At 45.9% G+C, this 13206-nt stretch overlaps 1 protein-coding gene across 1 annotated transcript; it reads right to left on the reverse strand.

Moving 5' to 3' along the window:
* Positions 1–577: 577 nt before the first annotated feature.
* Positions 578–870, reverse strand: LOC106970932 (high mobility group nucleosome-binding domain-containing protein 3). The gene is given in 2 exon segments (XM_015067619.3): positions 578–828; positions 831–870. Coding segments are annotated over 2 exon segments (291 nt in total).
* Between the last annotated feature and the right edge of the window lie 12336 nt (positions 871–13206).

The following is a 13206-nucleotide window of genomic DNA, read 5'->3' on the forward strand; positions in this document are numbered from 1 at the left end:
TTATACAAAGTAGTGTCCTAAAAATTAGCATTTACAGAATACTTGGTAAAAATAGCTTTAAAAAGTTGTCCTAAGGGCAGGTGGGTGGCTCCGTCGGCTAGGCATCTGACTTGAATTTGGCTCAGGTCATGGTCTCACGGTCCATGGGTTCAAGCCCTGCATAAGGCTCTGTGCTGAGAGTATGGAGCCTGCTTGGGACTCTCTCTCTCCCTCTCTCTCTGCCCCTCCCTCGTTTGCATATTCTCTTTCCCTCTCAAAATAAATAAATAAATAAACATTAAAAAATTATATAAAAAAGGGCTGCCTGGGTGGCTCAGTCGTTAAGCATACAACTTCGGCTTCAGGCCACGATCTCACCATCTGTGGGTTTGAGCCCTGTGTTGGGCTCTGTGCCGACAGCTCAGAGCCTAGAGCCTGCTTCTGATCCTGTGTCTCCCTCGCTCTCTGCCCCTCCCCCACGCGTGCTCTGTCTTTCTCACTCTCTCAAAAATAAATAAACATTAAAAAAACTTTTTTTCTTATATAAAAAAAAGTTGTCCCAAGAGGTGTATAAAGTCAACTCCCAGTTTTTCACGATTCAGCCTACCCTGTGATCTACAGGTTCAACTTCCCGCAACTTTTCAGCTTTAGTTTCACCATTTGGAAATGGTGCGGTATCTTCCTTTCCAGCTTCTTGCTCTCCCTCTTTCCTTTTAGTACCTTTGTTAGTCTTTGTGCCAGGTTCTTTGTTCGCAGATGTTTTTCTTGGTTCAGGTTCAGCTTTTGGTGGAGCGGGTTTCGCTGACAATCTGGCAGACTGTCTGGTGGTCTCCTGTTCAATTGGTTTGGATCCTTGCCCTCTGTATTCTCTGGAGACTTTCTTTTGGACATAATGACTATGTTTGGGCAGCAGCAAAAAAGTAAAACAACGGGCTGGACCTGCTGGCACCTGCTGCTGCAGCTGCTCACGCAAAGGGTACAGGATAGCTTGGCCTCTCTGACCTGACCTGCACCCCCTGCTTTTTTTTTTTTAATTATTGAATTGTAATCTTTTTTTATATACCCTAGATCCAAGTCCCTTATCCCATATAAGACTCGCAAATATCTCCCCCCATTCTGTGGGTTGTCTTTGCATTTCCTTGATGGTATTCTCCGAAGCACTAACCTTTTTCACTGTGATGAAATTCAATTTGTATATTCTTGTTGCTGTTGATTGTACTTTTAGCTCTTCCATTTCATTATTTGATATATTTTGTTATTATTACTATTATTTTTTAAATGTTTATTTTTGAGAGAGAGAGAGAGACAGAGAGTGCAAGCAGGGGAGGGGTAGAGAGAGGGTGAGACACAGAAGCCGAAGCGGGCTCCAGGCTCTGAGCTGTCAGCACAGAGCCTGATGCTGGACTTGAACTCAGGAACTGTGATATCATGACCTGAGCCGAGGTCAGATGCTTAATCAACTGAGCCACCGAGGCGCCATAGTATTTGATCTATTTTGAATTGACTTTAGTATATGGTGGGAAGGAAGCATTCAGACGCATTATTTTGCACAAGGGTCCAATTGTCCAGGTAGCACAGAGCTGAGAGGATAAGAAATGCCTTCAGCCTTCGGGTCCCAGGAAGGTAACAGAAGCTTTGACTGGTAGCTGGGAGGAGAGGGAACCCAGTGTTCTTAGGTTCACCTGTCTACAGGGGAGCTTCCAGCATGTTGAGGTGGTGCGGGCAGGGAGAGAGTGAATCACAGCTCTAATGCTACAAACTCTTACTGTTCTTACCAAGATTTAGTAGATTTTCCTTAGTGAACTTTCCTTCATTTGATGTATGTCTTAGGACAATTTCTAGAAATACACGCACACACACACACACACACACACACACACACACACGGTTGTTCCACTGGAAAGAGGGTCTGCAGGACTCCTCACACCATCGCCCAGAAGTTGTCCACCAGCTCATTCCTTTTTATTGCTGAGTAGTATTCCATTGTTTGTAGGTACCACACTTCGTTTCTCTATTTACCCATTGATGGAAATTGGCTTGCTTCTAGTTTGAGGATATTACAAATAAAGCTGCTTTGAATATTTGCATACAAGTCTTTATTTGGACATATGCTTTCATTTCTCTTGAATAAATGCCTAGAAGTGGAATGGCTGGGTTATGCGGTTATATGGTTACTTTTTAAGAAATTGCTAAACTGGGGGATGCTTGGGTGGCTCAGTCAGTTAAACATCCTACTTCAGCTCAGGTCATGATCTTGAGGTTTGAGCCCCATGTCAGTCTCTGTGCTGACAGCTCAGAGCCTGGAGCCTGCTTCGGGTTCTGTTTCCCTCTCTCCCTGCCCCTCCCCCACTTGTACTCTGTCTCTGTCTCTCTCTCTCTCTCAAAAATAAATAAACATTAAAAAAATTGCTAAGCTGTTTTCCAAAGTGGTTTTACCTTATTACATTCCCACCAACAGTGTCTGAGAGTTCTAGTTCCTCCATATCTTCACCTCTCTCAAAAATAAATAAACATTAAAAAAATTGCTAAGCTGTTTTCCAAAGTGGTTTTACCTTATTACATTCCCACCAACAGTGTCTGAGAGTTCTAGTTCCTCCATATCTTCACCAACACTTGGTGTGATCACTTTTTAAAATTTTAGCCATTCTGGGGTGCCTGGGTGGCACAGTCCAGTAAGCATCGGACTCTTAATCTTGGCTCAGGTCATGATCTCACCGTTCGTGAGTTCAAGCCCAGTATCGGACTCTGTGCGGATGGTGTGGAGCCTGCTTGGGATTTTGTCTCACTTTCTCTCTGACCCTCCTGCACTTGTGCTCTCTCTCTCTCTTGCTCAAAATAAGTAAGTAAACTTAAAAAAAAAATTTTAGCCATTCTAACACACGTATAGTGGCATCTCATTGTGGTTTTAACTTGCATTTCCCTAATAACTAATGATGTGTTTGAGAATCTTGCATCTATGTTCATGAGAAGTATTGGTCTACAATTTTCTTTTCTTGTCTGATTTTGGTATTAGGGTAATGCTGGCCTCACAGAATGAGTTAGGAAGTATTACCTCTGCCTCTATCCTCTGAAAGACCTTATAGAGAGTTGGTATAATTATTTCCCTAAATGTTTGGTAGAATTCACCAGTGAACCCATCTGGGCCTGGTGTTTTCTGTTTGGAAAGGTTATTAATTGTTGATTCAATTTCTTGAATAGATATAGGCCTATTCAGATTGTCTATTTGTTCTTGTGTGAGTTTCTGCAGATTGTGTCTTTCAAGGAATTGTTCCATTTCAGTTAGGTTATCAAATTTGTGGGCATAGTTGTTTACAGTATTCTTTTGTTATTCTTTTAAGTCCTTAGAATCTATAGTGAATTCCTCCCTTTCATTTCTGATATTAGTAATTTTTCTCCTTTTTCTTTTCTTCTTGGTTAGCTTAGCTAAGTTGTACCATTTTATCGATCTTTTCAACAAACCAGGTTTTAGTTTCATTGATTTTTCACTATTGATTTTCTGTTTACCTTTTAATTGATTTTTGCTCTAATTCTTATAATTTCTTTTTTTGCCACTTCCTTTGGGTGTAATTTGCTCTTCTTTCTCTAGTTTCCTAAACTGAAACTTAGATTACAGATTTTAGATCTCACTTCCTTTCTGATGTATGCATTCAATGCTATAAATTTCCCTCTAAGCACTGCTTTCGCTGAATCCCACAAATTTTGATAAGTTGTATTTTCATTTTTATTTAATTTAAAATACTTTAAAATTTCTCTTGAGATTTCTTCTTTGACCTATATGTTATCTGGAAGTGTGTTATTTAATCTCCACGTACTTCAGAATTTTCCAATTACTTTTCTGTTTCTGATGTCTAGTTTAATTCCATTGTGGAACTTCTATTCTAAATTTGTGAAGGTACATTTTATGGCCCACAATGTGGTGGGACATCTTGGTGAATGTTCTATGTGAGCTTGGAAAGAATGTGTATTCTGCTGTTGCATACATCCAGTTGATTGATGGTGTTCCTTTTTTTAATTTTAATGTTTTATTTTAGAGAGAGTGTGTGTGTGCGCACAAGCTGGGGAGAGGGGCAGATGGAGAGAGAAGAGAATCCCAAGCAGGCTCCATGCTCAGTGCGGAGCTGAGATCATGACTGGAGCCAAAATCAAGAGTTGGATGCTCAACTGACTGAGCCCCCTGGGCGCCCCTATCGATGGTGTTCTTGAGTTCCACTATATCCTTACTGATTTTCTGCCTGCTGGAACTGTTCATTTCTGTCAGAGGGTGTTGACATCTCCAACTATGGTAGTAGGTTCATATTTGTTTCTTTACTTCTACTCTACTAGTTTTTACCTTTTGAGCATCTTTCTGTGTGCTTCTTTGCCATCTGTACACCTTCTCGGTGAAGTATTTGTTCAAATCTTTTGCGCATTAAAAATTTTTTTAAAAAATATTTATTCATTTTTGAGAGTGAGAGAGACAGAGCGTGAGTGGGGTGGGGGTTGGGGGGAGAGGAGACACAGAATCTGAAGCAGGCTCCAGGCTCCGAGCTGTCAGTACAGAGCCCAACGCGTGGCTAGAACTCATGGACTGAGAGATTATGACCTGAGCTGAAGTTGGACTCTTAACCGACTGAGCCACCCGGGTGCCCCTTTTGCATATTTTTTATTAGGTGGTTTGTTTCCTTATTACTGAGTTATGAGAGTTTCTTTTTTTTTTAATAGGCTTTGTGTGTGTGTGTGTGTGTGTGTGTGTGTGTTATAGCTATGCTGGATACGACTCCTTTCTTGGGTGTGTGATTTGCAATAGTTGCTAGCAGTTAATGGGTTGTCTTTTCATTTTCCTAACAGTGCCTTTTCAAAGAGCAGATGTTCTTAATTTTGATGAAGTTAAATTTATTTATATGTTTCAATTCTGAATCATGTTTCTGTTATTGTATCTATGAACTATTTGCCTAAATCCAGGTCACAAATATCTTTGTTTCTTTGTTTGGTGCTCTTTCTTTCCAAGTTTTGGTTCACATTGCATATATGATTTTATATTTTGCATGTTTTCCCCAAACCTTTTCTTAAAAATTTCAAGTATATGGAAAAGTTGAAAAAGGAATATGATGAACACCCACATACCCTTTGCTGACAGTGCATCAATTGTTAGCAGTTTGCCACATTTGCTTGATTTTTGTGGATACTTCCCCCCCTCCCCCCCCAGAAACATTTGACAATAAGTTGCAGAATTTTGTAACATTGACTTTTCTCAAAGTCTAAGCAAACTGTCCTGGAAATGTTCTTTAAAAAGTAGCAACAGTTGGGGCGCTTGGGCTTGGGTGGCTCAGTCGGTTAAGCTTCCAACTTCATCTCAGGTCATGATCTCAGGTCCGTGAGTTTGAGCCCCACATCGGGCTCTGTGCTGACAGCTCAGAGCCTGTGTCTCCCTCTCTCCCTGCTCTTCCCCTGCTTGCATCTCTCTGTCTCTCTCTCTCTCTCTCTCTCAAAATAATAAACATTAAAATAATAATAAATAAAAAGTAGCAACAGTTGGGGCACCTCAGTGGCTCAGTTGGTTCAGTGCCCAGTGTCAGTTTCTGTGCTGAGTGTGGAGCCTGAGTGTGGAGCCTGCTTGGGGATTCTTTCTCTCTCTCTCTGCTTCTCTCTCTCTTTCTCTCAAAAAAGGAAAAAAAAAAAAAAACCCACTGACTACAGTGACAAAGGTAGCACACAACAGTGTGTGGAGAGCTTGAAGAAATAGAGGAGTAAAAGAAGAAAATAAAAATGCCCTCTCTCTTTATTCCCACTCCAGGACCACAGGGGGGAAGCCACTTGCAGCCACTTGCCAGAGAGGTGGGTGGGAAGGATGCACAGAGCTCAGATGCAAATCCCTGATTCCCGCTGCAGCCCCCGCTCCCAGGATCACTTCCTGCAGAAGAGCCCTGCCCTCAGCCAGGAGGCCAGGATTTCCCTATGTGACCTTAAGCCCGTTCTGCCGTCTTTGGGCTTAGCTGGTAAAAGTAGACACCATGGCTATTTGGCCTCCCTCCCAGGAGGCTATTTGTGTCTTTACTGGGATAACTCCTCTGTTGTGAAAGGGGTTGGTGCCCCTCCCTCCAACACCTCACCCCCAGGCAGGGGACTCAGGATCCCAGAAGCTTTTACCTGGCGTCAGGTCCCTCCCCTCAAGCCTCCCTCCATCACTCATCATCCTCTTGTCCTTAAAATCAATCTTGCCCCTCCCTCTCTCCTTGCAACAAATCATTCACCTGTTGTTGGCCAGGCCTGTGCTAGAGGCTACCCCACACTCTTATCTCACTCGGTGCTCACAATAAACCTTAAAGGAGGTTATTATGGCCATTTCAGTTTAGGAAACTCATCCTAAGCACACTGGGCAAGGTCAGTCACCCCAAGTTAGGGCAAAGCCAGGCTTGCACAGGCCACTGTCTCTGGAGCCCTTTCTGCCACCTCAGTGCTCTATATGCAGAGAGGTCAGGTCTGTGCTGACATAGCTGACATCTGCACCCCATCCCCCCATCTCTGTGAATCTAGGTCTGCTTCTTGCTTCAGAGTCCAGCCAGCCTCAGGGTTGTCTCTTCCACGAAGCTCTCCCTGCCTCCTACTGAGAGTGATGTTCATTTTCTGGACACCCTCATACCCTGGAATCAGTAGCCTGACTCTTCCCTCTCTCCATCCCCACTCAGACCCTCCCTCTAGGTACCCAAGATTATGTACACTGGTCACGTGATCAGCCTCATTCAATACATTTTGTTGTTTTTTTTTAAATTTTTTTTAACGTTTATTTATTTTTGAGACAGAGAGAGACAGAGCATGAGTGGGGGAGGGGAGAGAGAGAGGGAGACACAGAATCGGAAGCAGGCTCCAGGCTCTGAGCCATCAGCCCAGAGCCCAACGCGGGGCTTGAACTCACGGACCGTGAGATCGTGACCTGAGCTGAAGTCGGACGCTTAACCGACTGAGCCACCCAGGTGCCCCGTACATTTTGAATGTTTTATTTTAATTTACTTGCATTATATCTCTAAGATTTATTGATTTTCTTCTGCCTTATTGTATAATAGCATATTTTTTTCTTATCAATACATGCTCACATTATCAAAACTTGAAGAATAAAAATCGCCCTAAATGGTCCACAGATAACCATATTAACATTTCGGTAGATTATTTTTGGTCTGATTGCTGTGTACATATATATTTTACGGGGTTGAGATCACACTGCATAAGCAGTTCCAAAGCCTGCTTTTCAGAAACAAAACAAAACAAAACCAAAACAAAGCTAACATTATACCAAGGACATTTCCCATGTCATTAAAAATTACATGGGTCATACCTATTAGGGTGGTTGGAATATAAAAAGATAAGAAATGTCACAAGGACGTGGAGCACTCTGAACCCTCACACAGTGCCCATGGGAATGTGGAGTGGTGCAGTCCCCTCAGAAAACAGTCTCATAGCTCCTCAAATAGTTAAGCATAGAGTTATCAGATGATCCAGCAATTTCACTCACAGGTGAAATTGTCAAGAGAAATGAAAACATAAATCCATGCAAAAATTTGTACATGAATGTTAATAGGATTATTCATAACAGCTCAAAAATGGAAACAACTCAAATGTCTACCAACTAATGAGTGAATAAATAAAATGTGGTATATCCATACAATGGAATAGTATTCAGCCATTAAAAGGAATGAAGTACTGATAAATGCTACAACATGGAAAAACCTTTCTTCCCCCCCTCAAATAGCAGCTTGTCGGGGCACCTGGGTGGCTCAGTTGATTAAGCTGCCAACTTCAGCTCAGGTCACAATCTCATGGTTTGTGAGTTTGAGCCCCGTGTCGGGCTCTGTGCTGACAGCTTGGAGCCTGGAGCCTGGAGCCTGGAGCCTGCTTCGGATTCTGTGTCTCTTTCTCTCTCTTCCCCTCCCTCGCTCTTATTCTGTCTCTCTCTCAAAAATAAACAAACATTAAAAAATTTAAATAGCAGCTTGTCTTTAAAAAAATATTTATCCATCTATTTTGAGAGAGAAAGAGAGACCACAAGCAGGGGAGGGGCAGAGAAAGAGAGAGAGCGAGAATCCCAAGCCAGCTTGGCACTGTCCACACAGAGCCCACTTCATGTACCGTGAGATCATGACCTGTGCTGAAATCAAGAGTCTGAAGCTTAACCGACCGAGCCACCCAGGTGCCCCATGGATAAATCTTGAAAACATTATACGATGTGTAAAAAGTCAGACACAGATGACCACATACTATATTATCCCATTTTCATGAACTGTCCAGAAAGGCAAATCTTTAGAGTCAGAAAGTGTATCTGTGGGTTGGGTCGGGGGTTGTCAGCACATGAGCAGTGACTGCTAACGGGTATAGGAATTTACTGTGGGGCGATAAAAATTTTCCAAAACTGATTATGGTGATAGTTGCAAAACTTTTGAATGTACTAAAAACCATTGGATTGTACACTTCAAGTGGGTAAATTGTATGTTACATGACTTATGTATCAATAAATCTGTTACAATTAAAAACAAAATAACTCCATGGCAGCATCTTTAACTTCTTCAGACATTATTCCTTTGCACAGCCGCATCATAATTTATTTAGATTCCTATTGCTGGACCTTTAAGTTTTCTATTAACCCCTTTGTTTCACAACACTTCAAACTTGCACAAAAATGAATTGAATAGTATAATAAACCCCGGGACCCATCACCCACTTCAACAACTGTCAACACAGTGTTGCTTTTACAGACATGGATTTGATGAACATTCTTGTGTATAAATCTTTGTTCACATTCCACAGTTTCCTTCCATTTATACTGAATTCAATTCAGTCCAAACCACTTCCTCACAATGCCCTCCCAGCATACCCTAGGGATTGGATGAATCAGACACCACCCCACTCTTGGAGGGCTCCTAGTCTGGTGGAGGAGGTAGATATTAGATTGGAGTGACCAGCAGGGGCAGGGGTTGTGTAACTGGAGGCAGCTCTCACCCTATCACCCAGGAAGAGCACCTCCACAACGGCAGTCACTCCACCCAAGGAGCCTGTTTTTCCAATCTCGGCCAAGCCCTGTCTTTCTTCCCTCACACCACATGGGGGCGCCAGAGTCTTCCACAGCGTCTCTGGAATCTCTGCCCTCAGCATCGTGGGTGGGTGGCTGGGGTGAGCTTTGTTTCCCTTCTCCTGGTGACCCTGGCCTGGTGATGGCCATCTCTTGGCCTTGGGATCCTCACATGGAGGACGAAGGAGGTGAATGCAGTGAGCCATCTGGAGCCACTTTTAGCCAGCTCTCATAAGCAATGTGTCCTTGGGCTCCATTCCCCGGCACCTGCTTCTGGGAGGTCCAGAGGATCATATGAGTGCCCCTCCACTCTGGGCCCCAGGAGAGACTAATGTCTCCCAACTTCCCACTGCTTACAGTCCTACAGGAGGCAGCTCATTATCCCACGAGTGACTTGAGCCACAAACTTGCTGAGACACCCCAGCTCCAGAAGCAACGTTAGGGTCATGGGTGGAGGAAGGGAAAATGAGTCACCAGGGACTTCCAAAGGCCCTCTGACCCAGCCCAGAGGATGTTTGGCCCCCAGAGGGCATGGTCTGTGTCCGACATAGCTGAGGGCTGAGTCAAGGGACAAGGTGTTTGTTTTCCTGTGAAAGGGTTTCTCCTGAGTTGGGGGCTCTCCGGCCTCACAGCCTCTCCTGTCTCTGCCAACACAGGGGGCAGTTGGCCAGGCTCTGAACTCTGTCTGCATGTTCATATCTCCCTGGGGTGGTCTCTCAGCTGTATCCCCAACACAGCCCTATTGGCCTTGCCCCCCCCCTTGTCCTTGGCCTTCCCCAGGATGCCTCCTCTTAATCCAGTAAGCTGGCTGCAACCAGCCAGTTCAGAAGTCACTCCCCAAATGGCCAAGCATTCCAGCCACGAGGGGAAGGAAGGGCCAGCTCATATATCCCAAGCACCTACTGTGTGTCAGCTTTCCCCTGGCTTGCCACTTTGTATTTGTTATCACATTTCTTTCTTAGAGTAGGAGCCTCATAAGGCGATTATTATATACTCATTTCACAGAGGAGGAAGTCGAAGCTTAACCTGGCGGTGGCAGCGGCAACATAAAGACTCAAGCCCAGGCTGGTCTGACTCCCACCTGTGTTTCCTTCCTTCTCCCCACCTGCTTTTTGCACATGGTCCAAATTGTGCACGACTCCTACCTCACCTACTCATCCTTGCTGCCGCTTTACTTCTGCACACACCCCTGCCCACCAATTGCACACATGCTCCCAAACTCAAGGTGAGTGCGCTGATAGGCACGTGAACGTGTGTAAAGCCCCGTCCTGACTGGCAACCCTGACTGCTGCTTGTCAGCTATGTGACCTTGAGCAAGTCACTTAACCTCTGTGAGCCTCAATGTTCTCATCTCATCAAAATCGTTGTAAGAATTAAATAAGATATTGTATGTAGCATTGTTAGAACCTTACCTAGGCATAGTGTTCGATAAAGGTCAGCTGTTTTTAAAATTTTAGCTGCTTTTCATTATTATTATATACACGCATCTTTGCACACTCTCTACCCATGTAACCAGCCATGTGCAGTATATACCGAGGCACAAGGATTGCCATGCACACCTACACGCTTGTGCAGGAACCCGCAGTGAAATAAACAGCCACCTGCTGTATGTATCATGTGCCTATGTGCCTGTGCCAGACTACTGGGGTGAAGGTAAGGAATACCTGGGGAACAGAAGACAGGAAACCTGGCCTTGGGGTCCGGTCAGTCTGGCTGGGAAGTAAGATTCGTGATCAAAGTATGGTCTGCAGACTAGGCTGGGACCTCATTAGAATCTTGAAGAATCTCATACCCCACCCCAGACCTTCTGAATCAGAATCTGCATTTTAATAAGATCCTCAGGGGATCTGGGTGGGGAGGAGGGAAGTGGGCAATTATCCCTGAGCCAGAGGAGGCTGGCATTGGGCCTGTCTCTCAGTGCTTCCACCCTATGCCCTATCAGCAGGCTGATATACCTCCTGGCTCCTCCTCTGTGTTTGGGAGCTGGTGCTAATGTGTGAGGTTATTCAACTCGGCCTTGGGAGGATAGGTTGGTACCCTCCCCCCAACCCTGTTCTAGAAGAATATAAATAGCAAGGTCCCTCCCTGGTCCTTCCCAGGGCTCTGACAGGCTGGGGGCTGGGAACTGCATCAGGGCCCAAGCAACTGGCAGAGGATGCCTGCTCTTCAGTCCCCCTCCTGAAATGTGTCCACACTTGTTTGTGACTCTCTCCACCCAGCATCATGGTAGGGTCACTGCCAGAACTCTGGCTGACCTCTCCCTCCTTGAGTGAGGTGAGGGCTGAGTCCTTCGGGGCTTTTGGAGCCTGAGGCCTGGGCCAGTGCCCCTCCCTGTCCCTGTTGGGGCTAATTTTAGGGCTGTCTTGACAGCTGCCTCAACTCAACCTGAGTCAGTTCCCTGCTCAGCCTTGGGGTCAGTTGGGGTCCGTTGGGGAGTGGGCCAGGCCAGCCCCAGCTTTGACTGTGACAGATAAAATTAGATACCTTACCCCCTGGGCACCATCCCTACTGCCTGGAGAACCCTACTCAGTACTGACAGGCAGGATGGGAGAGGAACTGGTCCCGCTCTCAGTTGGACAACCCTGTCCAGACAGACAAACCAAATCCTGTGGCAGCCAGAAGTCACAGAGATCAGGGAACTCGGGACTTGGAGACCCTGTAGCTCAGCCCCTTGCCTGCAGAAGGGAAAGGTCAAGGGACTGAGGCCTGGACCTGAGTCACACAGCAAGTGATGGCAAAACTGGGGCTGAAGCCCAGGCCTCCTGGTGCCCAGCTGGGCTCTGTGCCCTGTGCCCCAGGGCTGGGGGGAGATGTAGATGGGCCCAGCATCTAGAAAAGCCTGTGAAGGTCAGTCCCGGGCCTTGGTACCTCCCTGACTCGAGAGTGCGGAGAGGGGACCCTTCTCAGGGTCCCTCTCTGGTGCCAACCCAACACATACTTCTTAAGCCCCCTTGCCATGCCCAGCTGTCTAGGATCCAGGAGCAGATGGCACCTGGAATAGTTGGTAGAGGAAGGGTCTTAGCTTCTGAAAACAAAGGGTTAGAGTCCTTGCTCCGCTACCAACATTCTGGTCCTTGGTTTCCTCCCTGCTGCCATGGATGTGGTGATACATCTTCACAGACTGGTCGGGACAGAGGAGATGAATGGAGGATGGGAAGAGCACAGGGGACTCAGGAGTGTGCTGTGCCCACAGGGCTGTCAGCTGGCTGGGCGCAGGCTCCTTCCCATGTGGAACTGGAGCCTCAGTGGCTCCCACAGTCTTCACCCCCACTGCCTCCATCCCCACTCTGTCCCTCACCCAGTTGTGTTGCAAGAGGAAAGGGAAATAGGTCTTGAAGCTGACCTCAGCAAGAGGGAAAGGAAATGCAAGCAGGGGTCACAGAGGGAAGCTGTGGTTCTCCTCCCTTCCCCTACCTGCAGGCCTTGTTCCTTCTGTTCCCTCTGTTCCTGCCTCCTCTCATGCCCTTCCCACTGTTTGCTCATTCCAACCACTCTCCCACCTCCCTAGCTTTCCATTTCTTCCTGAAATCTCTCCCCCTGGAGCCCCGTGCTCTGGTCCTTGTGGTTCCCTGATCGGGTCTATGAGTGGGAGCATGGATGATTCCCTGTGCATGTGGGACTTTGCTGCATGGGGCTGGCACTCAATAAATATTTAACGGCCCACCTCAAATCCTTTCTGAAACAAGGCTATGTGTACATGAATAAATAGATAAACGTTGACTGACTCTAAACACACACACATGCACCCTGAGAAAAGCCTTGTTTATCTACCCTCCCTGAATACCAAGTTGATACCCACTGTGGACTCCCCGGATGATTGAAGGTGGAGGAATCTTAGGATTTAGGAAGGAGGGAATCCTTCCAGGTGGAAGGAAAGTCTTGAACCAAAGCTGGGAGCTGAATGCTCAGTAGTCAGTGGAAGAGCAGTGTGAGACGAGCTGGTGAGACGGACAGATCATGAAGAGGCTTGAATGCCAGCCCAAGGAACAGACTTTATGCTGAGGGCAGTGGGAAGCCATGGGAGGGTTTTGAGCAGGAGAGTGATGAGGTTGGATTTGCTGTCAGTAGTATTTCCTCCCTGGCTGCTGCATGGGGTGTGGATTGAAGGCAGAGGGAGTAGAGTTGAGGAGGTTTCAAGGCCAGGTGAGAGAAGATGAAGTATGCACATAGATAGATGAGGCTGAAGAAGT

This window comes from Acinonyx jubatus, chromosome D1 (genome assembly GCF_027475565.1).
Source record: "Acinonyx jubatus isolate Ajub_Pintada_27869175 chromosome D1, VMU_Ajub_asm_v1.0, whole genome shotgun sequence".
In the NCBI taxonomy this organism is placed as follows: Eukaryota; Metazoa; Chordata; class Mammalia; order Carnivora; family Felidae; genus Acinonyx; species Acinonyx jubatus.